Source organism: Hypanus sabinus, chromosome 17, assembly GCF_030144855.1.
Source record: "Hypanus sabinus isolate sHypSab1 chromosome 17, sHypSab1.hap1, whole genome shotgun sequence".
In the NCBI taxonomy this organism is placed as follows: Eukaryota; Metazoa; Chordata; class Chondrichthyes; order Myliobatiformes; family Dasyatidae; genus Hypanus; species Hypanus sabinus.
The window spans coordinates 24,332,360-24,357,671 of NC_082722.1; the positions used below are offsets into that span (position 1 = coordinate 24,332,360).

The 25,312-nt window shown below is 48.7% G+C and overlaps 1 protein-coding gene across 2 annotated transcripts in view; it reads left to right on the plus strand.

Annotated features, from left to right (window-relative positions):
• Positions 1-25,312, plus strand: part of nlrc5 (NLR family, CARD domain containing 5) — a 244,692-nt gene that overhangs the window by 135,454 nt on the left and 83,926 nt on the right. For both annotated transcript variants that reach the window (XM_059992681.1, XM_059992682.1), the window contains 5 exons: positions 3,599-3,682; positions 4,203-4,292; positions 5,831-5,875; positions 8,081-8,125; positions 8,211-8,294. In XM_059992681.1, the coding sequence (XP_059848664.1) occupies positions 3,599-3,682; positions 4,203-4,292; positions 5,831-5,875; positions 8,081-8,125; positions 8,211-8,294 (348 nt within the window). The remainder of the gene's footprint in view (positions 1-3,598; positions 3,683-4,202; positions 4,293-5,830; positions 5,876-8,080; positions 8,126-8,210; positions 8,295-25,312) is intronic.

The window sequence follows — 25,312 nt, forward strand, 5'->3', positions numbered from 1 at the left end:
AAGGAAAATGGCTCCTGCTGCTAATTCTCAATGGTTTCCACAAGACCATAAGACACAGGAGGAGAACCAGGCCATTCAGCCCATCGAGTCTGTCATTCCATCTTGGCTGATAAATTATTCTAACAGCATTCTTCTGCCTTCTCCTTGTAACTATTGATGCTCTGGCTAATCAGGAACCATTCAGCTTCTGCTTTAAATATTCTCAGGGACTTGGCCTCCACAGATGTCTGTGACAACCTCATATGGACTCTTTTCAATATCAGCATATCTTGTCTTAAATGAGAGGCCTAAACTGCTCGCAATACTCCATGAAATCTGATCAATGTCTTATAAAGCCTCAGCATTACATCGTTGTTTTTATATTCCAGTCTTCTCAAAATGAATGCCTAAATTAGATATGCCTTCTCCAGACCTAACCTTCAGGTTAACCACTAGGGAGTCTTGCACAAAGACTCCCAGGTCTCTTTGCATCTTTAATTGCTGTCTTTTCTCCCTACTGAAAAAATAGTCTATGTTTTAATTCCTTTTACTGAAATACTGTATTCCATCTGCCACTTCTTTGGCCATTCTCCTAATCTGTCTATATCCTTCCATAGCCTCAACACTACCTGCCCCTCCACTTACCTTCATACCATCCACAAACTTGGCCACAAAGGCATCAATTCTGTCATTCAAATCATTGACATATAATGGGAAAAGAAGTGATCCCAACACTGACCCCTGCGGAACACCGCTAGTCACTGGCAACTGACCAGAAAAGGACCCCTTTAGTCCCACTCTTTGCCTCATGCCAGTCAGCCAATCCATTCTAGTATCTTACTTGTAGTACCATGGACACTTAACTTGTTACACAATCTTACATACAGCACCTTGTCAAAGGCTTCTAAAAATCCAAATAAATAACATCCACTGACTCTCCATTGTCTGTCTTGCCTGTTATTTCCTCAAAGAATTCCAATAGATTTCTCGGGTAAGATTTCCCCTTGAGGAAACCATGCTGACTTTGGCCTATATTCTCAAGTGTCTCCAAATACCCAGAAAACTTGTTCTTAATACTGGACTCCAACATCTTCCCAACCACTGAGTCGGACAAACTGGCTTATAATTTCCTTTCTTCTGCCTGCCGTCCTTCTTAGAGAGTCCTCTGAAACCATTCTTGAATCCATTGGTTCTTGAAAGATCATCACAATCACTTCAACTAACTCCTTCAGAATCCTGGAGTGTAGTCCATCTGATCCAGGCGATTTATCTACCTTCAGAACTTTCATATTCCCAAGGACCTTCTCTTTAATAATAGCAACTATACTCACTTCCATCCCTTGACACTCTCTAACTTCTGGCTTGCTGTTACTGTCTTGCACAGTGAAGACTGATGCAAAATACTTACAAAGTTTGTCTACCATTTCCCTGTCCCTATTGCTACCTCTCCAGCAGTCTCACCTATGGAACCTCTATCCTATGCAGACTCTCATATCCAGTCTCACCTCTCTTTTATTCTTAATAAATCTGAAAAAAAGTTTTGGTATTCACTTTTATTTTAATGGCAAGCTTTCCTTCATATTTCATCTTTTCTTATGGCTTTTGTAGTTGCCTTCTGTTGGTTTTTAAAAGCTTCCCAATCCACTAAATTCCTACTAATTTTTGCTACATTATATGTCCTTCCTTTTGTTTTTATGTTGCCTTTGACTTCCCTTGTCAGCCATGGTTTCCTCACCCACCTTTGGGATGTATCTCTCCTGTGGCTTTGGAATTGCTTGTGGAAACTCTAGCCATTGTTGTCCCCTTCCAATCAACTTTGGCCAGCTCCTCTCTCATACCTCTGTAATTCCCCTTACTCCAGTGTAACACTGATACATCTGACTTTATCTTCTCCTTCTCAAACTGCAGGGTGGATTCTATCATATTTTGATCAATGACTCCACAGGGTTCCTTTACCTTAAGTTCCCTAATCAAATTCGATCATTACACAACACACATTCCAGGATTGCCTTTCCCCTAACGGGTTCAACCACAAGCTGCTTTAAAAAGTGATCTTGTGGGCATTCTATAATTTTTTTCTCTCAGGATCCAGCACCAACTTGATTTTCCCAGTCGACCTGCATATTGAAATCCCCCATGACTGTCATAACATTGTCCTTTAGACAAGCCTTCTCTATCTCCCATTGTAATTTGTAGTCTATATACTGGCAGCTGTTTGGAGGCCTGAATATACTCCCCATCAGAGTCTTTTTACCCTTGGATTCCAGTGTAATCTGTCATTTTTGTGCATGTCATACCTTCCTCAGAAAAAATCTCAAAGCTGCAGAAATCTGAAACCTGCCCCCTACACCAATTCCTCAGCCATACATTTATCTGCCAAATCACCTTATTCTTATCCTGACTGGCACATGGCATAGGCAGCAATCTGGAGATTACTACCCTGGACTACAGCGCACAGTGAGGACTGCCGAGCGCATCATTGGAGCCTCCCTGCCCTCTATTGTGGACCTGTACTCTTCCAGGTTGAAGAAGAGGGTGGGGAACATCATAAAGGACTCCTTCCATCCTGCGCACGGACTGTTTGAACTGCTTCCGTCTGGTAGGCGCTTCAGATCCCTCCAGACTAAGACTAATAGGCACTGGAGAAATTTTTTCCCTACTGCAGTCACTTTGCTGAACAGTTAACTGTCGGCTAACTATTACTTGGATTGCACTACTTGTATGTGTAATCTATATTTTCATTTACATTTATCATTATTATTGTTATGAGCAGAGAGACAACATCTGCCGGAAGTAAATTCCTTGTATGTGTACAGGTACTTGGCGATTAAAGTCTGATTCTGATTCTGGAGATCCTGTTTTTCAGGTTTCTACTTAACTGTCAATATTCACTCCTCAGTCCCTCCTCCTTTTTCCTACCTATGTACCTTGGTACTGATATGTGCCACGACTTCTGGCTACTCACTCTCCTCCTTTGAATGCTCTGGACCTGATCCAAGACATCCTTGATCCTGACACCTGGGAGGCAAAATGCCATCTGTTGACTCTTACACAATGCACAGAGTCTGCTCCTCTGTTTGTTTCTGTCTGCATTGTATTTGGTGCTGAGCAGTTATTATGGTGTCCAATCACGTGGCTGGGGGCGGGGTAAAATAATTATGTACGTGCTTTACTCTCAGAAATTAGAGTTGGGCATCATCGGGTATCATGTCTTTTGTTAAAAACTTATTTACGCTCGACTTCGATTAAGTCCACTTCAATCCACTTAATATCGCTAGTTTTAGCTTCTTAAGTTTCATCACTTCAGGATTGTTTGTTTTGCTAATAAAAGATCAGATAGACTTCTTCGACTTTTTGGAACATTATTATTGGATTGATCAGAAGGCGTAACACATAAGGATAACAAACTGTGAGGGTCACCAGCAGTGGCATCGAATAGCTGCCTGTCACTAACGCAGTCCTCTTCTGCACACCTTTTCTTCTAACCGCTCAGTTAATTTCCACTGAAGTCAACTCCTCTGGTCATATTTCTATTCCTTGAGACACAGAAACTTAAATTTATTAAGTGATGAGTTGAGATGCACTTCTCATAGCTTGCTACGTGTGTTGTTTTTTGCAGAATATCCAATAATGCACTGAGTAACGAAGCTATTGGGGAGTTGCTGCATCACCTACCACATCTAGAGGACTTGGAGACATTGAAGTAAGTCATCCGATGTGAATTATTGCCATTGTTGGGACTAGATTGCTGAGATTAAAGAGTACTGTGCTCCTTACACTTTATATATTTCCTGACTCTAAGTTTGAGAAAGACTATTAAAAAACACTTTATTACAGGAGAATTAATTGGACAGTTATTTTGAGGGCCTCTGTGATAAACTGTGCTAGAGTTGTTCCACTTGCTGAGTTTAGGAGTTAGCCTAAGTTTAGATCTTAAAATGTGACAAAGGCTCCAGTTAAAGAATGCAGAACCGGCTCTGATATCAGATACAGGTCTGTGTAATTTGTCACAGGTGTTCTTCAGATAACTTTTTTTTAGTATGTTGGCAGAGTGAAATTTCAACTTATAAAGAGACTGCAATATTATCAGCAGGTAAAAGTTGGAGGTTATCTCTCAGTCAGATGAGCACGGGTAGCTCGCCTCTTGTGAAACTACAGTCACATCAGATATACTTGAACTTTGTTTTTGCTTTTTCTGTATTTTTGCCTCTTCTTCACCTCAGTATCAGCAATAAGAGCATCCCTTCAGACACTGTTCTTCTGCTGGCCAAGTCTCTGAACATTTGTGAAAATGCTCAGCAAGTTGAAGTGAGGTAAGTGTGGAAATTGTTAACTGTACTAAGATACAGTGAAAAGCATTTGCTTGCATGCCATCCAGAAGTAAGCACTTGATGTAGTACATAAGGACAACAATGATAGAACGCAGAATATAGTGTTGCAGTTACAGGGGGAACACAGTGCAGATGCAAAGGTCATGAGTGGGAGTTGGAGTTCATTGTACGTTGTACATTGTGCCTGGTGCACCCATTTTTAAGTTTTATCTTTTCACTGATGGAGTGGGGTGGGGGTGGAGAAGAGTGAATGACCGGGGGAGGAGTCTTTGACTATGTTGGCAGGAGGTGAAGCCAGAGTCGATGGAAGGGCGGTTTGTTGTTACTGTAGGCTCTGCAATATCTTGTTGTCTTGGCTAAAGCAGCTACTGTACCAATCCGGAAAGGGTGTGGTGTATCTATATAAGTTCTATGAAATACAATCTTTGGAAAGCAAAGAAATATGTTTTGTTGGGATGTGTCTGGGCAAAGCAGCAGCATCCATGGGCTAAGTCTGTTGGGAGGTAGCACCACCATGGAAAGTGTCATCTCCTAGGGGATGCATTGGAAATGGGACGGTTTTACCATTGAATCAGCACCTTTATTAAATCATGCTGAGAGTGATCTGTATCTTAATCTCGGCCATTCAGTGTTAACACCCTCAACCCTCTGAAATGCATTGCTCTCACTTCTGCAGATGACATTGGCATGGCTAGAGCAGAAAGTTGCAAACATCCATTAAAGAGTTCACCTGATTTCTCTTTGGTAGCTACGGGAGAGCACAGGCAGAAAATCCTGGCAACTGACCATCTCCTGGTCCTCTCATCCACTGGACATTACCCTTAATCATACTTAAACCAGTTTTGTGGAGGTTCTGATCAATCATCTGATTTACAGGCCAATTCCACCAGCTCTCTCGTACCAACTCTCGCTCCTGGAACTTCTTATTGAAAGTAACAGTGGGCATAATTGAAAGAATGAGCTGAAATTCCATCTTTGTTGGTGGAGCTAGAATTGTTTTGTTCATATACGAATGTGAGAAGTAGGAGTTGGAGTTGGAGTAGGCCATCTGGCTTTTCAAGCCTACCCTGCCATTCAGAAAGATCATGGCTGATCTGGCTGTGGTGACAACTCGAACTGCCTATCTTTTTTTCTGTTGTACTTAAATCCTTTCTTAAGCAAAACTCTATCTAACTGTGTCTTAGGTATATTTAACTTTTATCTATTTCCGATTTTAACTGCTATCAGGAATCTTGATTGTTGACAATCATGATTGCACAGTGAAATGGTGATGGGGTCATGAACTTGACATCCACCATATTACGAGCTGTTAGGGTAAATGTGCAGAGAAAAGCAGAAGGGATTATGCAGTGTCTTCAAAGAGGAGGGAGGTGAAGTGGTTAATTTAACTTAATTTATTTATCTGCTTTGGAGATGATGAATTTTCAGATATGACTGACTATGACACAGCACCTCTGTTCCATTGTTACAGAATTTTTTAAAAATTAGGTCCTAAAATATTGTTTTGGCTTCTGTTATAGAGCAAATGGGAGAGTCTCAATAAACTTCATGAAGAAGGGCTGCAGGTAAAGATTTTACTATTTCTCTAAATTTTACTCTTGGTTTGTATGATGTCATGTTGCATCTTTAGATAGGCTGCAGTTCTGCTTTTGTGGGATCGAGCATTTTCCAATATTTCATATTTTTTGTGTTGTTATTCACCAATAATGATAGAAGTAGCATTTCTCATTCTTCATCGTCTGGAGATCTTTGTATGTGGTACCTGGTATGAGGATATTTCTAATAGCGAGGAACAGAGGCTGCTGACTCAGAATAGAAGATCCCTTTAGAGCAGAGATGAGGAATTTCTTTAGCCAGAGTGTAGTGAATCTGTGAAATTCATTGCCACATACAGCTGTCGAGGCCAAGTCAAGTACTTGGGTATACTTAAAACTGACGTTGATTAGTCTTTGATTTATCAAGGCATCAAAGGTTACAGGGAGAAGGCAGGAGAATGGGGTTAAGAGGGAAAATAAATCAGCCATGATTTAATGTCGGAGTAAAGCTGATGGACCAAATAACCTAATTCTGCTCCTGTGTCTTATGGTGTTATAAACATAGAAAGGAGCCATTTAGCCTTTCAGGGGTAGGTTGGACTCACAGACCAAGCCCATTCCGTCACTAATTTTCCCCGGAAGGTATTCAGGCAATACTTTCATCAATTCTGCCAGCCACTTACACTAGGAGCAATTCACGGTGACCAGCTAACATATCAGCATGCTTTTGGGATGTGGGAGGAAAGGGTATCCCACGCAGTTACAGGGAGAAAGAGCAGATTCCTGAAGGAGGGAAGTGCAGGTTGCTGGTGCCGTGAGATGAAAGCTCAACCTGCTGAACCAGTGTGCCTCCCATTGCTTTCGCAATTGTGCGAGTAGAGGACCCGGTGTCTGACATTCGACCCCTCACGTCTGCTCACCCGTTCAGTATGATCGTGCCTGATCATGTTACGTCAATATCATACGTTCACTCTGTCCCCATTCCCCTTGATTCCTTTTATTCCTGAACATTTATTGAACTCCCACTTAAAAACATCAAGGGCCGAGACTTTTGCTGGCATGTGACAGTGAATAGCGCGGGCTCATTAACACTTGCTTATTTAGAGTTATAGCATGGTAACAAATACTTCCAGCCCAATGAGACCTTGCCACCCAACAACACCCATGTGACCAATGGACCCACTATCCCGTTAGTCTTTGGAACGTGAGGGGAAACAGGAGCAAGTCCACATGTTGATGGGGAGAACGTAGAACTCGGGTCTCTGGCATTGTTACACTAACTGCTGCACTACTTTGCCACGCACTGTCAGAAGAAATTTTTCTCTTATCTTCTTCCAAAATGTCTGGCTCTGTGATCTCCCATTCCAGACAGCCCAGTCAGGGGAGCATCCTCCCCATATCCAATTCTCCTCAATCTGTTAGAACTTACAGTTTCAATTAGATCCTCGCTCATTCTTTTAAGATCCCACAATTACAAACCTAGTCAATTTAAGCACTCCTCATGCAACACTTCCACAGTTCCAGGAATCGAGCGGGTAAGCATTCGCTGAACGCCCACCATGGCAATGTGGTTTTTGTTTATGGCTGAGGAAAATGGTCTGGCACACACTAATCCATCTGTGGTCTTACGCTACATAACTGAAGCTCTTGTCTTCAGAACTTGCTGCAATGAAAGCTAACATGGCCTTTGTACACGGCCATGCCATGTTTGCTCTCAGTGAATTTTGTACAAGGACACAAGTCATATTGTGCAACAATACCTCCCAAAGTAATGCCATCCTATGCAATCTGCCTCTCTGTTTTCACAGCTGAAGTGGATAAATTCAAATTTTCTCCATGGTGCACTCTCTCATTTCAATTTTACCCCATTGCTGAGTCTGGCCAAATTGCTCCTCCTACTCCACCCCCCCCCCCCCCCCACACAAGCCTATTTGCAACTTTCTCACAATTCACAAGCTTATCCAGTTTATTGTTATTGACTAACTTTGCAATATTACATTTGGTTCCCTCATCTGAATCATTTTGGGCATATGATGTAGTGTGGACTAATCAGCATGTGACTAACCTGCTGATTCTTTATTCACAGGAACAGTGGAATTAGTACCCTTTTTAACAACAATGCCCTCTCAATTCATTCTTTGTTAGTGTTTTATTGGGTGAACTCACACAATTTCAGTATCAGGATGTTTGTGTGAACTACTTAGCTCTTGTTTTAATGCTTTCTATTTCCCACAGACCAGAAGGAAATGGAAAGAAAGCAGAGCCCCCAAGGATTCTCAGGTATTGTAATCTTTAGCCAGATCCAGTGAAGCAGGCACTTGAGTCTTGTTCTTCTAAAGTTCACACCCTGTCCTCTTTTTCAAAGCTTGAGGGAGTGTAATCTGCATAAAAAGAGCGTGGAACAGCTTTTCAAGATTCTTATCTCCTGCAAGAACCTGGCAGAAGTGGAGTAAGTACACCCTTGACAGCCGTGTGTGGGGAGTTTTGTATGTTCATCTTCGTTTCCTCTGGAGTCTTTGGTTTCCTCACACTTCCCGAAGATGTACAGATTGGTTGTCACTGCAGATCGCCCCAGTGGTGGAATCTGTGTTGTGAGAGAGGCCATGGGGAACGTTCAAAGTTCAAATATATTTATTATCAAAGAATGTAGATGTCACCAAATGAAACCCTGAGATTCATTTTCTTGCAAGCACTCACAGAGGAACAAAGAAATATAATAAAATCAATGAAAAACCACACAAACAAAGACTGACAAACAAGCAGTCTGTAGAACTGCAAATCTGAGGAGAATAAACTGAGTTCTTATAGTATTCCTGTAAAGATAGGCACCTGGTGGTTGCCAAAGGTATGCTGAGTTCAAAGGTCCATGTCCCCATTGTAATCACTATCACTATCCTTTTCATCCAGTTGATTTACATGTAGGCGCACGCAAGATAAGGCACATCTATCAGATTCATTACAAGCAAAAAGTGTCTTCTAGTTCAGAAGTACAAAACACAGCAATGAGCATTCCTTGCAGTTTCTAAAGGTTGTGTGCTCAGTTTAATTTTCCAATAAAATATAAGTTTGGAATGCCTATATGCCAAGGCATATTGCCTCTATTGGACGCAAAAGTACGATTTTAACTTTCCTCTTGAAGTTTAAAGATGAGGATCTTAAAGATTAGTTTTATTTATCACATGTACATTGAAACATGCAGTGAGTTGTGTTGTTTGTGTCGAGGGTTTTCTGGACAGTCCAGAAGAGCTGCCATGCATCCTAGGCCAATGTAGCAAGCTACATGCTAATACTAAACTGTACAGCTTTGGAATATGGGAGGAAACCAGAAGGAAACTCATGTAGTCATGGGGAGAAGGTACAACCTCTTTACAGACTCCTCAGTGAGAACTGAAACCTGATCTTATAGATTGTGCTAACCACTACAAGATCGTACAGTAAGCTGCTGCAAAATGATACTGCAGAGGCTGTAATGGGGGTCAAAGAAACAGCGGGCAAACTTACTAAGCATTTTGAGTCAGTCTTCACTATAGAAGACGCTAGCGGCGTTGCAGACGTTCAAGAGTGTCAGGGCAGAAGTAAGTGTTGTTACCGTCACTAAGGAGAAGGTGCTTGGGAAGCTGAAAGGTGGTAAGTCACCTGGACTAGATGGACTCTACCCCAGGGTTCTGAAAGGCGGTAAGTCACCTGGACTAGATGGACTCTACCCCAGGGTTCTGAAAGGTGGTAAGTCACCAGGGCTAGATGGACTCTACCCCAGGGTTCTGAAAGGTGGTAAGTCACCTGGACTAGATGGACTGTACCCCAGGGTTCTGAAAGGTGGTAAGTCACCTGGACTAGATGGACTCTACCCCAGGGTTCTGAAAGGCGGTAAGTCACCTGGACTAGATGGACTGTACCCCAGGGTTCTGAAAGGCGGTAAGTCACCTGGACTAGATGGACTCTACCCCAGGGTTCTGAAAGGCGGTAAGTCACCTGGACTAGATGGACTCTACCCCAGGGTTCTGAAAGGCGGTAAGTCACCTGGACTAGATGGACTGTACCCCAGGGTTCTGAAAGGCGGTAAGTCACCTGGACAAGATGGACTCTACCCCAGGGTTCTGAAAGGCGGTAAGTCACCGGAACTAGATGGACTGTACCCCAGGGTTCTGAAAGGCGGTAAGTCACCTGGACTAGATGGACTCTACCCCAGGGTTCTGAAAGGCGGTAAGTCACCTGGACTAGATGGACTCTACCCCAGGGTTCTGAAAGGTGGTAAGTCACCTGGACTAGATGGACTGCACCCCAGGGTTCTGAAAGGCGGTAAGTCACCTGGACTAGATGGACTGTACCCCAGGGTTCTGAAAGGTGGTAAGTCACCTGGACTAGATGGACTGTACCCCAGGGTTCTGAAAGGCGGTAAGTCACCTGGACTAGATGGACTCTACCCCAGGGTTCTGAAAGGTGGTAAGTCACCGGGACTAGATGGACTGTACCCCAGGGTTCTGAAAGGCGGTAAGTCACCTGGACTAGATGGACTCTACCCCAGGGTTCTGAACGGTGGTAAGTCACCGGGACTAGATGGACTGTACCCCAGGGTTCTGAAAGGCGGTAAGTCACCTGGACTAGATGGACTCTACCCCAGGGTTCTGAAAGGCGGTAAGTCACCTGGACTAGATGGACTGTACCCCAGGGTTCTGAAAGGTGGTAAGTCACCTGGACTAGATGGACTGTACCCCAGGGTTCTGAAAGGCGGTAAGTCACCTGTACTAGATGGACTGTACCCCAGGGTTCTGAAAGGTGGTAAGTCACCTGGACTAGATGGACTGTACCCCAGGGTTCTGAAAGGCGGTAAGTCACCTGGACTAGATGGTCTGTACCCCAGGGTTCTGAAAGGTGGTAAGTCACCTGGACTAGATGGACTGTACCCCAGGGTTCTGAAAGGCAGTAAGTCACCTGGACTAGATGGACTGTACCCCAGGGTTCTGAAAGGCAGTAAGTCACCTGGACTAGATGGACTGTACCCCAGGGTTCTGAAAGGTGGTAAGTCACCTGGACTAGATGGACTCTACCCCAGGGTTCTGAAAGGCGGTAAGTCACCGGGACTAGATGGACTGTACCCCAGGGTTCTGAAAGGCGGTAAGTCACCTGGACTAGATGGACTCTACCCCAGGGTTCTGAAAGGCGGTAAGTCACCTGGACTAGATGGACTGTACCCCAGTGTTCTGAAAGGTGGTAAGTCACCTGGACTAGATGGACTGTACCCCAGGGTTCTGAAAGGCGGTAAGTCACCTGGACTAGATGGACTGTACCCCAGGGTTCTGAAAGGCGGTAAGTCACCTGGACTAGATGGACTGTACCCCAGGGTTCTGAAAGGCGGTAAGTCACCTGGACTAGATGGACTGTACCCCAGGGTTCTGAAAGGTGGTAAGTCACCTGGACTAGATGGACTCTACCCCAGGGTTCTGAAAGGCGGTAAGTCACCTGGACTAGATGGACTGTACCCCAGGGTTCTGAAAGGCGGTAAGTCACCTGGACTAGATGGACTGTACCCCAGGGTTCTGAAAGGCGGTAAGTCACCTGGACTAGATGGACTGTACCCCAGGGTTCTGAAAGGTGGTAAGTCACCTGGACTAGATGGACTGTACCCCAGGGTTCTGAAAGGCGGTAAGTCACCTGGACTAGATGGACTGTACCCCAGGGTTCTGAAAGGTGGTAAGTCACCTGGACTAGATGGACTGTACCCCAGGGTTCTGAAAGGCGGTAAGTCACCTGGACTAGATGGACTCTACCCCAGGGTTCTGAAAGGCGGTAAGTCACCTGGACTAGATGGACTGTACCCCAGGGTTCTGAAAGGTGGTAAGTCACCTGGACTAGATGGACTGTACCCCAGGGTTCTGAAAGGCGGTAAGTCACCTGGACTAGATGGACTGTACCCCAGGGTTCTGAAAGGCGGTAAGTCACCTGGACTAGATGGACTGTACCCCAGGGTTCGGAAAGGCGGTAAGTCACCTGGACTAGATGGACTCTACCCCAGGGTTCTGAAAGGCGGTAAGTCACCTGGACTAGATGGACTGTACCCCAGGGTTCGGAAAGGCGGTAAGTCACCTGGACTAGATGGACTGTACACCAGGGTTCTGAAAGGCGGTAAGCCACCTGGACTAGATGGACTGTACCCCAGGGTTCTGAAAGGCGGTAAGTCACCTGGACTAGATGAACTGTACCCCAGGGTTCTGAAAGGTGGTAAGCCACCTGGACTAGATGGACTGTACCCCAGGGTTCTGAAAGGCGGTAAGTCACCTGGACTAGATGGACTGTACCCCAAGGTTCTGAAAGGCGGTAAGTCACCTGGACTAGATGGACTGTACCCCAGGGTTCTGAAAGGTGGTAATTCACCTGGACTAGATGGACTGTACCCCAGGGTTCTGAAAGGCAGTAAGTCACCTGGACTAGATGGACTGTACCGCAGGGTTCTGAAAGGCGGTAAGTCACCTGGACTAGATGGACTGTACCCCAGGGTTCTGAAAGGCGGTAAGTCACCGGGACTAGATGGACTGTACCCCAGGGTTCTGAAAGGCGGTAAGTCACCTGGACTAGATGGACTCTACCCCAGGGTTCTGAAAGGCGGTAAGTCACCTGGACTAGATGGACTGTACCCCAGTGTTCTGAAAGGCGGTAAGTCACCTGGACTAGATGGACTGTACCCCAGGGTTCTGAAAGGCGGTAAGTCACCTGGACTAGATGGACTGTACCCCAGGGTTCTGAAAGGCGGTAAGTCACCTGGACTAGATGGACTGTACCCCAGGGTTCTGAAAGGCGGTAAGTCACCTGGACTAGATGGACTGTACCCCAGGGTTCTGAAAGGCGGTAAGTCACCTGGACTAGATGGACTGTACCCCAGGGTTCTGAAAGGTGGTAAGTCACCTGGACTAGATGGACTGTACCCCAGGGTTCTGAAAGGCGGTAAGTCACCTGGACTAGATGGACTGTACCCCAGGGTTCTGAAAGGTGGTAAGTCACCTGGACTAGATGGACTGTACCCCAGGGTTCTGAAAGGCGGTAAGTCACCTGGACTAGATGGACTCTACCCCAGGGTTCTGAAAGGCGGTAAGTCACCTGGACTAGATGGACTGTACCCCAGGGTTCTGAAACGTGGTAAGTCACCTGGACTAGATGGACTGTACCCCAGGGTTCTGAAAGGCGGTAAGTCACCTGGACTAGATGGACTGTACCCCAGGGTTCTGAAAGGCGGTAAGTCACCTGGACTAGATGGACTGTACCCCAGGGTTCGGAAAGGCGGTAAGTCACCTGGACTAGATGGACTCTACCCCAGGGTTCTGAAAGGCGGTAAGTCACCTGGACTAGATGGACTGTACCCCAGGGTTCTGAAAGGCGGTAAGTCACCTGGACTAGATGGACTGTACCCCAGGGTTCTGAAAGGCGGTAAGTCACCTGGACTAGATGGACTCTACCCCAGGGTTCTGAAAGGCGGTAAGTCACCTGGACTAGATGGACTGTACACCAGGGTTCTGAAAGGCGGTAAGCCACCTGGACTAGATGGACTGTACCCCAGGGTTCTGAAAGGCGGTAAGTCACCTGGACTAGATGGACTGTACCCCAGGGTTCTGAAAGGTGGTAAGCCACCTGGACTAGATGGACTGTACCCCAGGGTTCTGAAAGGCGGTAAGTCACCTGGACTAGATGGACTGTACCCCAGGGTTCTGAAAGGCGGTAAGTCACCTGGACTAGATGGACTGTACCCCAGGGTTCTGAAAGGTGGTAAGTCACCTGGACTAGATGGACTGTACCCCAGGGTTCTGAAAGGCAGTAAATCACCTGGACTAGATGGACTGTACCCCAGGGTTCTGAAAGGCGGTAAGTCACCTGGACTAGATGGACTCTACCCCAGGGTTCTGAAAGGCGGTAAGTCACCTGGACTAGATGGACTGTACCCCAGGGTTCTGAAAGGCGGTAAGTCACCTGGACTAGATGGACTGTACCCCAGGGTTCTGAAAGGTGGTAAGCCACCTGGACTAGATGGACTGTACCCCAGGGTTCTGAAAGGCGGTAAGTCACCTGGACTAGATGGACTGTACCCCAGGGTTCTGAAAGGCGGTAAGTCACCTGGACTAGATGGACTGTACCCCAGGGTTCTGAAAGGTGGTAAGTCACCTGGACTAGATGGACTGTACCCCAGGGTTCTGAAAGGTGGTAAGTCACCTGGACTAGATGGACTGTACCCCAGGGTTCTGAAAGGCAGTAAGTCACCTGGACTAGATGGACTGTACCCCAGGGTTCTGAAAGGCGGTAAGTCACCGGGACTAGATGGACTGTTCCCCAGGGTTCTGAAAGGCGGTAAGTCACCTGGACTAGATGGACTCTACCCCAGGGTTCTGAAAGGCGGTAAGTCACCTGGACTAGATGGACTGTACCCCAGTGTTCTGAAAGGTGGTAAGTCACCTGGACTAGATGGACTCTACCCCAGGGTTCTGAAAGGCGGTAAGTCACCTGGACTAGATGGACTGTACCCCAGGGTTCTGAAAGGTGGTAAGTCACCTGGACTAGATGGACTCTACCCCAGGGTTCTGAAAGGCGGTAAGTCACCTGGACTAGATGGACTGTACCCCAGGGTTCTGAAAGGCGGTAAGTCACCTGGACTAGATGGACTGTACCCCAGGGTCCTGAAAGGCGGTAAGTCACCTGGACTAGATGGACTGTACCCCAGGGTTCTGAAAGGCGGTAAGTCACCTGGACTAGATGGACTCTACCCCAGGGTTCTGAAAGGCGGTAAGTCACCTGGACTAGATGGACTGTACCCCAGGGTTCTGAAAGGCGGTAAGTCACCTGGACTAGATGGACTCTACCCCAGGGTTCTGAAAGGCGGTAAGTCACCTGGACTAGATGGACTGTACCCCAGGGTTCTGAAAGGCGGTAAGTCACCTGGACTAGATGGACTGTACCCCAGGGTTCGGAAAGGCGGTAAGTCACCTGGACTAGATGGACTGTACCCCAGTGTTCTGAAAGGCGGTAAGTCACCTGGACTAGATGGACTGTACCCCAGGGTTCAGAAAGGCGGTAAGTCACCTGGACTAGATGGACTCTACCCCAGGGTTCTGAAAGGCGGTAAGCCACCTGGACTAGATGGACTCTACCCCAGGGTTCAGAAAGGCAGTAAGTCACCTGGACTAGATGGACTGTACCCCAGGGTTCTGAAAGGCAGTAAGTCACCTGGACTAGATGGACTCTACCCCAGGGTTCTGAAAGGCGGTAAGTCACCTGGACTAGATGGACTCTACCCCAGGGTTCTGAAAGGCGGTAAGTCACCTGGACTAGATGGACTCTACCCCAGGGTTCTGAAAGGCGGTAAGTCACCTGGACTAGATGGACTGTACACCAGGGTTCTGAAAGGCGGTAAGCCACCTGGACTAGATGGACTGTACCCCAGGGTTCTGAAAGGCGGTAAGTCACCTGGACTAGATGGACTGTACCCCAGGGTTCTGAAAGGTGGTAAGCCACCTGGACTAGATGGACTGTACCCCAGGGTTCTGAAAGGCGGTAAGTCACCTGGACTAGATGGACTGTACCCCAGGGTTCTGAAAGGCGGTAAGTCACCTGGACTAGATGGACTGTACCCCAGGGTTCTGAAAGGCGGTAAGCAACCTGGACAAGATGGACTGTACCCCAGGGTTCTGAAAGGCAGTAAGTCACCTGGACTAGATGGACTGTACCCCAGGGTTCTGAAAGGCGGTAAGTCACCTGGACTAGATGGACTGTACCCCAGGGTTCTGAAAGGCGGTAAGTCACCTGGACTAGATGGACTGTACCCCAGGGTTCTGAAAGGCGGTAAGTCACCTGGACTAGATGGACTCTACCCCAGGGTTCTGAAAGGCGGTAAGTCACCTGGACTAGATGGACTGTACCCCAGGGTTCTGAAAGGTGGTAAGTCACCTGGACTAGATGGACTGTACCCCAGGGTTCTGAAAGGCGGTAAGTCACCTGGACTAGATGGACTGTACCCCAGGGTTCTGAAAGGCGGTAAGTCACCTGGACTAGATGGACTGTACCCCAGGGTTCGGAAAGGCGGTAAGTCACCTGGACTAGATGGACTCTACCCCAGGGTTCTGAAAGGCGGTAAGTCACCTGGACTAGATGGACTATACCCCAGGGTTCGGAAAGGCGGTAAGTCACCTGGACTAGATGGACTGTACACCAGGGTTCTGAAAGGCGGTAAGCCACCTGGACTAGATGGACTGTACCCCAGGGTTCTGAAAGGCGGTAAGTCACCTGGACTAGATGGACTGTACCCCAGGGTTCTGAAAGGCGGTAAGTCACCTGGACTAGATGGACTGTACCCCAGGGTTCTGAAAGGCGGTAAGTCACCTGGACTAGATGGACTGTACCCCAGGGTTCTGAAAGGCGGTAAGTCACCTGGACTAGATGGACTGTACCCCAGGGTTCTGAAAGGTGGTAAGCCACCTGGACTAGATGGACTGTACCCCAGGGTTCTGAAAGGCGGTAAGTCACCTGGACTAGATGGACTGTACCCCAGGGTTCTGAAAGGCGGTAAGTCACCTGGACTAGATGGACTGTACCCCAGGGTTCTGAAAGGTGGTAATTCACCTGGACTAGATGGACTGTACCCCAGGGTTCTGAAAGGCAGTAAGTCACCTGGACTAGATGGACTGTACCGCAGGGTTCTGAAAGGCGGTAAGTCACCTGGACTAGATGGACTGTACCCCAGGGTTCTGAAAGGCGGTAAGTCACCGGGACTAAATGGACTGTACCCCAGGGTTCTGAAAGGCGGTAAGTCACCTGGACTAGATGGACTCTACCCCAGGGTTCTGAAAGGCGGTAAGTCACCTGGACTAGATGGACTGTACCCCAGTGTTCTGAAAGGCGGTAAGTCACCTGGACTAGATGGACTGTACCCCAGGGTTCTGAAAGGCGGTAAGTCACCTGGACTAGATGGACTGTACCCCAGGGTTCTGAAAGGCGGTAAGTCACCTGGACTAGATGGACTGTACCCCAGGGTTCTGAAAGGCGGTAAGTCACCTGGACTAGATGGACTGTACCCCAGGGTTCTGAAAGGCGGTAAGTCACCTGGACTAGATGGACTCTACCCCAGGGTTCTGAAAGGCGGTAAGTCACCTGGACTAGATGGACTGTACCCCAGGGTTCTGAAAGGCGGTAAGTCACCTGGACTAGATGGACTGTACCCCAGGGTTCTGAAAGGCGGTAAGTCACCTGGACTAGATGGACTGTACCCCAGGGTTCTGAAAGGTGGTAAGTCACCTGGACTAGATGGACTGTACCCCAGGGTTCTGAAAGGCGGTAAGTCACCTGGACTAGATGGACTGTACCCCAGGGTTCTGAAAGGTGGTATGTCACCTGGACTAGATGGACTGTACCCCAGGGTTCTGAAAGGCGGTAAGTCACCTGGACTAGATGGACTCTACCCCAGGGTTCTGAAAGGCGGTAAGTCACCTGGACTAGATGGACTGTACCCCAGGGTTCTGAAAGGCGGTAAGTCACCTGGACTAGATGGACTGTACCCCAGGGTTCTGAAAGGCGGTAAGTCACCTGGACTAGATGGACTGTACCCCAGGGTTCTGAAAGGCGGTAAGTCACCTGGACTAGATGGACTGTACCCCAGGGTTCGGAAAGGCGGTAAGTCACCTGGACTAGATGGACTGTACCCCAGGGTTCTGAAAGGCGGTAAGTCACCTGGACTAGATGGACTGTACCCCAGGGTTCGGAAAGGCGGTAAGTCACCTGGACTAGATGGACTGTACACCAGGGTTCTGAAAGGCGGTAAGCCACCTGGACTAGATGGACTGTACCCCAGGGTTCTGAAAGGCGGTAAGTCACCTGGACTAGATGGACTGTACCCCAGGGTTCTGAAAGGTGGTAAGCCACCTGGACTAGATGGACTGTACCCCAGGGTTCTGAAAGGCGGTAAGTCACCTGGACTAGATGGACTGTACCCCAGGGTTCTGAAAGGCGGTAAGTCACCTGGACTAGATGGACTGTACCCCAGGGTTCTGAAAGGTGGTAATTCACCTGGACTAGATGGACTGTACCCCAGGGTTCTGAAAGGCAGTAAGTCACCTGGACTAGATGGACTCTACCCCAGGGTTCTGAAAGGCGGTAAGTCACCTGGACTAGATGGACTGTACCCCAGGGTTCTGAAAGGCGGTAAGTCACCGGGACTAGATGGACTGTACCCCAGGGTTCTGAAAGGCGGTAAGTCACCTGGACTAGATGGACTCTACCCCAGGGTTCTGAAAGGCGGTAAGTCACCTGGACTAGATGGACTGTACCCCAGTGTTCTGAAAGGCGGTAAGTCACCTGGACTAGATGGACTGTACCCCAGGGTTCTGAAAGGCGGTAAGTCACCTGGACTAGATGGACTGTACCCCAGGGTTCTGAAAGGCGGTAAGTCACCTGGACTAGATGGACTGTACCCCAGGGTTCTGAAAGGCGGTAAGTCACCTGGACTAGATGGACTGTACCCCAGGGTTCTGAAAGGTGGTAAGTCACCTGGACTAGATGGACTCTACCCCAGGGTTCTGAAAGGCGGTAAGTCACCTGGACTAGATGGACTGTACCCCAGGGTTCTGAAAGGCGGTAAGTCACCTGGACTAGATGGACTGTACCCCAGGGTTCTGAAAGGCGGTAAGTCACCTGGACTAGATGGACTGTACCCCAGGGTTCTGAAAGGTGGTAAGTCACCTGGACTAGATGGACTGTACCCCAGGGTTCTGAAAGGCGGTAAGTCACCTGGACTAGATGGACTGTACCCCAGGGTTCTGAAAGGTGGTAAGTCACCTGGACTAGATGGACTGTACCCCAGGGTTCTGAAAGGCGGTAAGTCACCTGGACTAGATGGACTCTACCCCAGGGTTCTGAAAGGCGGTAAGTCACCTGGACTAGATGGACTGTACCCCAGGGTTCTGAAAGGTGGTAAGTCACCTGGACTAGATGGACTGTACCCCAGGGTTCTGAAAGGCGGTAAGTCACCTGGACTAGATGGACTGTACCCCAGGGTTCTGAAAGGCAGTAAGTCACCTGGACTAGATGGACTGTACCCCAGGGTTCGGAAAGGCGGTAAGTCACCTGGACTAGATGGACTCTACCCCAGGGTTCTGAAAGGCGGTAAGTCACCTGGACTAGATGGACTGTACCCCAGGGTTCTGAAAGGCGGTAAGTCACCTGGACTAGATGGACTGTACCCCAGGGTTCTGAAAGGCGGTAAGTCACCTGGACTAGATGGACTCTACCCCAGGGTTCTGAAAGGCAGTAAGTCACCTGGACTAGATGGACTGTACACCAGGGTTCTGAAAGGCTGTAAGCCACCTGGACTAGATGGACTGTACCCCAGGGTTCTGAAAGGCGGTAAGTCACCTGGACTAGATGGACTGTACCCCAGGGTTCTGAAAGGTGGTAAGCCACCTGGACTAGATGGACTGTACCCCAGGGTTCTGAAAGGCGGTAAGTCACCTGGACTAGATGGACTGTACCCCAGGGTTCTGAAAGGCGGTAAGTCACCTGGACTAGATGTACTGTACCCCAGGGTTCTGAAAGGCGGTAAGTCACCTGGACTAGATGGACTCTACCCCAGGGTTCTGAAAGGCGGTAAGTCACCTGGACTAGATGGACTGTACACCAGGGTTCTGAAAGGCGGTAAGTCAACTGGACTAGATGGACTGTACCCCAGGGTTCTGAAAGGTGGTAAGCCACCTGGACTAGATGGACTGTACCCCAGGGTTCTGAAAGGCGGTAAGTCACCTGGACTAGATGGACTGTACCCCAGGGTTCTGAAAGGCGGTAAGTCACCTGGACTAGATGGACTGTACCCCAGGGTTCTGAAAGGTGGTAAGTCACCTCGACTAGATGGACTGTACCCCAGGGTTCTGAAAGGTGGTAAGTCACCTGGACTAGATGGACTGTACCCCAGGGTTCTGAAAGGCAGTAAGTCACCTGGACTAGATGGACTGTACCCCAGGGTTCTGAAAGGCGGTAAGTCACCGGGACTAGATGGACTGTACCCCAGGGTTCTGAAAGGCGGTAAGTCACCTGGACTAGATGGACTCTACCCCAGGGTTCTGAAAGGCGGTAAGTCACCTGGACTAGATGGACTGTACCCCAGTGTTCTGAAAGGTGGTAAGTCACCTGGACTAGATGGACTGTACCCCAGGGTTCTGAAAGGCAGTAAGTCACCTGGACTAGATGGACTGTACCCCAGGGTTCTGAAAGGCGGTAAGTCACCTGGACTAGATGGACTGTACCCCAGGGTTCTGAAAGGCGGTAAGTCACCTGGACTAGATGGACTGTACCCCAGGGTTCTGAAAGGTGGTAAGTCACCTGGACTAGATGGACTCTACCCCAGGGTTCTGAAAGGCGGTAAGTCACCTGGACTAGATGGACTGTACCCCAGGGTTCTGAAAGGCGGTATGTCACCTGGACTAGATGGACTGTACCCCAGGGTTCTGAAAGGTGGTAAGTCACCTGGACTAGATGGACTGTACCCCAGGGTTCTGAAAGGCGGTAAGTCACCTGGACTAGATGGACTGTACCCCAGGGTCCTGAAAGGTGGTAAGTCACCTGGACTAGATGGACTGTACCCCAGGGTTCTGAAGGGCGGTAAGTCACCTGGACTAGATGGACTCTACCCCAGGGTTCTGAAAGGCGGTAAGTCACCTGGACTAGATGGACTGTACCCCAGGGTTCAGAAAGGCGGTAAGTCACCTGGACTAGATGGACTGTACCCCAGGGTTCTGAAAGGCGGTAAGTCACCGGGACTAGATGGACTGTACCCCAGGGTTCTGAAAGGCGGTAAGTCACCTGGACTAGATGGACTCTACCCCAGGGTTCTGAAAGGCGGTAAGTCACCTGGACTAGATGGACTGTACCCCAGTGTTCTGAAAGGTGGTAAGTCACCTGGACTAGATGGACTGTACCCCAGGGGTCTGAAAGGCAGTAAGTCACCTGGACTAGATGGACTGTACCCCAGGGTTCTGAAAGGCGGTAAGTCACCTGGACTAGATGGACTGTACCCCAGGGTTCTGAAAGGCGGTAAGTCACCTGGACTAGATGGACTGTACCCCAGGGTTCTGAAAGGTGGTAAGTCACCTGGACTAGATGGACTCTACCCCAGGGTTCTGAAAGGCGGTAAGTCACCTGGACTAGATGGACTGTACCCCAGGGTTCTGAAAGGCGGTAAGTCACCTGGACTAGATGGACTGTACCCCAGGGTTCTGAAAGGTGGTAAGTCACCTGGACTAGATGGACTGTACCCCAGGGTTCTGAAAGGCGGTAAGTCACCTGGACTAGATGGACTGTACCCCAGGGTTCTGAAAGGCGGTAAGTCACCTGGACTAGATGGACTGTACCCCAGGGTTCTGAAAGGCGGTAAGTCACCTGGACTAGATGGACTCTACCCCAGGGTTCTGAAAGGCGGTAAGTCACCTGGACTAGATGGACTGTACACCAGGGTTCTGAAAGACGGTAAGCCACCTGGACTAGATGGACTGTACCCCAGGGTTCTGAAAGGCGGTAAGTCACCTGGACTAGATGGACTGTACCCCAGGGTTCTGAAAGGTGGTAAGCCACCTGGACTAGATGGACTGTACCCCAGGGTTCTGAAAGGCGGTAAGTCACCTGGACTAGATGGACTGTACCCCAGGGTTCTGAAAGGCGGTAAGTCACCTGGACTAGATGGACTGTACCCCAGGGTTCTGAAAGGTGGTAAGCAACCTGGACTAGATGGACTGTACCCCAGGGTTCTGAAAGGCAGTAAGTCACCTGGACTAGATGGACTGTACCCCAGGGTTCTGAAAGGCGGTAAGTCACCTGGACTAGATGGACTGTACCCCAGGGTTCTGAAAGGCGGTAAGTCACCTGGACTAGATGGACTGTACCCCAGGGTTCTGAAAGGCGGTAAGTCACCTGGACTAGATGGACTGTACCCCTGGGTTCGGAAAGGCGGTAAGTCACCTGGACTAGATGGACTCTACCCCAGGGTTCTGAAAGGCGGTAAGTCACCAGGACTAGATGGACTGTACCCCAGGGTTCGGAAAGGCGGTAAGTCACCTGGACTAGATGGACTGTACCCCAGGGTTCTGAAAGGCGGTAAGTCACCTGGACTAGATGGACTGTACCCCAGGGTTCTGAAAGGCAGTAAGTCACCTGGACTAGATGGACTGTACCCCAGGGTTCGGAAAGGCGGTAAGTCACCTGGACTAGATGGACTCTACCCCAGGGTTCTGAAAGGCGGTAAGTCACCAGGACTAGATGGACTGTACCCCAGGGTTCTGAAAGGCGGTAAGTCACCAGGACTAGATGGACTCTACCCCAGGGTTCGGAAAGGCGGTAAGTCACCTGGACTAGATGGACTGTACCCCAGGGTTCTGAAAGGCGGTAAGTCACCTGGACTAGATGGACTGTACCCCAGGGTTCTGAAAGGCGGTAAGTCACCTGGACCAAATGGACTGTACCCCAGGGTTCTGAAAGGCGGTAAGTCACCTGGACTAGATGGACTGTACCCCAGGGTTCTGAAAGGCGGTAAGTCACCTGGACTAGATGGACTGTACCCCAGGGTTCTGAAAGGCGGTAAGTCACCTGGACTAGATGGTCTGTACCCCAGGGTTCTGAAAGGCGGTAAGTCACCTGGACTAGATGGACTGTACCCCAGGGTTCTGAAAGGCGGTAAGTCACCTGGACTAGATGGACTGTACCCCAGGGTTCTGAAAGGCGGTAAGTCACCTGGACTAGATGGACTGTACCCCAGGGTTCTGAAAGGCGGTAAGTCACCTGGACTAGATGGACTGTACCCCAGGGTTCTGAAAGGCAGTAAGTCACCTGGACTAGATGGACTCTACCCCAGGGTTCTGAAAGGTGGTAAGTCACCTGGACTAGATGGACTGTACCCCAGGGTTCTGAAAGGTGGTAAGTCACCTGGAATAGATGGATTGTACCCCAGGGTTCTGAAAGGCGGTAAGTCACCTGGACTAGATGGACTGTACCCCAGGGTTCTGAAAGGCGGTAAGTCACCTGGACTAGATGGACTGTACCCCAGGTTTCTGAAAGGCGGTAAGTCACCTGGACTAGATGGACTGTACCCCAGGGTTCTGAAAGGCGGTAAGTCACCTGGACTAGATGGACTGTACCCCAGGGTTCTGAAAGGCGGTAAGTCACCTGGACTAGATGGACTGTACCCCACGGTTCTGAAAGGTGGTAAGTCACCAGGACTAGATGGACTCTACCCCAGGGTTCTGAAAGGCGGTAAGCCACCTGGACTAGATGGACTGTACCCCAGGGTTCTGAAAGGCGGTAAGTCACCAGGACTAGATGGACTCTACCCCAGGGTTCTGAAAGGCGGTAAGTCACCTGGACTAGATGGACTGTACCCCAGGGTTCTGAAAGGTGGTAAGTCACCTGGACTAGATGGACTGTACCCCAGGGTTCTGAAAGGCGGTAAGTCACCTGGACTAGATGGATTGTACCCCAGGGTTCTGAAAGGCGGTAAGTCACCTGGACTAGATGGACTGTACCCCAGGGTTCTGAAAGGCGGTAAGTCACCTGGACTAGATGGACTGTACCCCAGGGTTCTGAAAGGCGGTAAGTCACCTGGACTAGATGGATTGTACCCCAGGGTTCTGAAAGGCGGTAAGTCACCTGGACTAGATGGATTGTACCCCAGGGTTCTGAAAGGCGGTAAGTCACCTGGACTCGATGGATTGTACCCCAGGGTTCTGAAAGGCGGTAAGTCACCTGGACTAGATGGACTGTACCCCAGGGTTCGGAAAGGCGGTAAGTCACCTGGACTAGATGGACTGTACCCCAGGGTTCTGAAAGGCGGTAAGTCACCTGGACTAGATGGACTCTACCCCAGGGTTCTGAAAGGCGGTAATCACCTGGACTAGATGGATTGTACCCCAGGGTTCTGAAAGAGGTAGCTGGGGGAGTTATAATGATCTTCCTAGGAGCACTAGATTCTGGAATGGTTCCAAGGATTGCAAAATCGCAAATGTCACTCCACTCTTTAAGAAGTCAGCGAGACAGGGAAAAGGCAGTTATAGGCCAGTTAGCCTGACTCAGTAAGAGGAAAATGTTGGCGTCTGTAAATAAGGATGTGGTCTTTGGTTACTTGGAGGCACAAGATAAAATAGGTTAAAGTCAGCATGGATTCCTTAAGGGGGAATCTTGCCTGACTAATCTGTTACTTTGAGGAAGTAACAGGCAAGGTACACAAAGGAGAGTCAATGGACGTTATTTACGTGGATTTTCAGAAGGGCTTTGACGAAGTGCTGTGATGAGGCTGCTTAATAGGATAAAAACCCATGGTGTTACGGGACAGATACTAGCATGGATCTTTTCTGGTTTGCTGCCAGTGAATGGTGGTGTTCTGAAGGGGTTGGTGTTGGGACTGCTTCTTTTCACGTTATCGGTCAACGATATGGATGATGGAATTGAAGGCTTCATGCCAAGTTTGCGGATGATATCAGGTGGCAGATGGAATATGGTGCAGGGAAGTCATGAACTTTGGGACAAGGAATAAAGGGATGGAATATTTTCTAAATGGGGAAACTATAAAAATCAGAGTTGCAGAGGGATTGGGGAGCTCTTGTGCAGGATTCCCTATTGGTTGACTAGCAGGTTGAGTCAGTGGAAGGCAAATGAAATGTTAGGATTCATTTCAAAAGGACAAGAATAAAAAAAGGAGGATGATGTTGAAGTTTTATAAGGTGTTGGTGAGGCTGCACTTGGAGAATTTTGAGTAGTTCCTAGCCCCTTATCTAAGAAAATCTGTGCTAGCATTGGAGAGGGTCCAGAGGAGGTTTGTGTGAATGATTCCAGGAATGAAAGGGTTAACCAATGAGGAGCACTTGATGGCTTTGAAATTTTGAAGAGTGTGGCGGGATCTCATTAAAACCTATTGAATGTTGAAGGGTCTGGATAGAATGGATGTGGGAAGTATGCTCCTCATTGTAGTGAGTCTAGGACCAGAAGGCGCAGCCTCAGAATAGAGGGCTGTTCATTCGGAGCAGAGATGAGGAGGTTTCAATAGGTACAGTTAATGTCAGAGAACTGTATAGCATATACATCCTGAAATTATTTTTCTTCGCAAACATCCATGAAAACAGAGGAGTGCCCCAAAGAATGAGTGACAGTTAAACATTAGAACCCCAAATCCTCTCCCCCCCATCTCCCCTTCCAACGCACAAGCAGCGGCAAGGCCCCCCCCCCCAGCAAAAAGTGTCAGCACCCTCCACCGAGCACTGGAGTATGCAGCAAGCATCCATAAAGACACAGACTTGCAGTGCCCCAAAGACTACTGGTTCACCCGGTAATTTGACATATCACAGGCTCTCTCTGTCCCCCTACTAAGGGAAAAAGAGGAGTCCCCGTTTCACAGCAAGAGGGGAGACATAACAAACAACTCGCTGATTTACGATGTTACAAGTCTCTGGCGTCGTTTTTTCCTGAGTC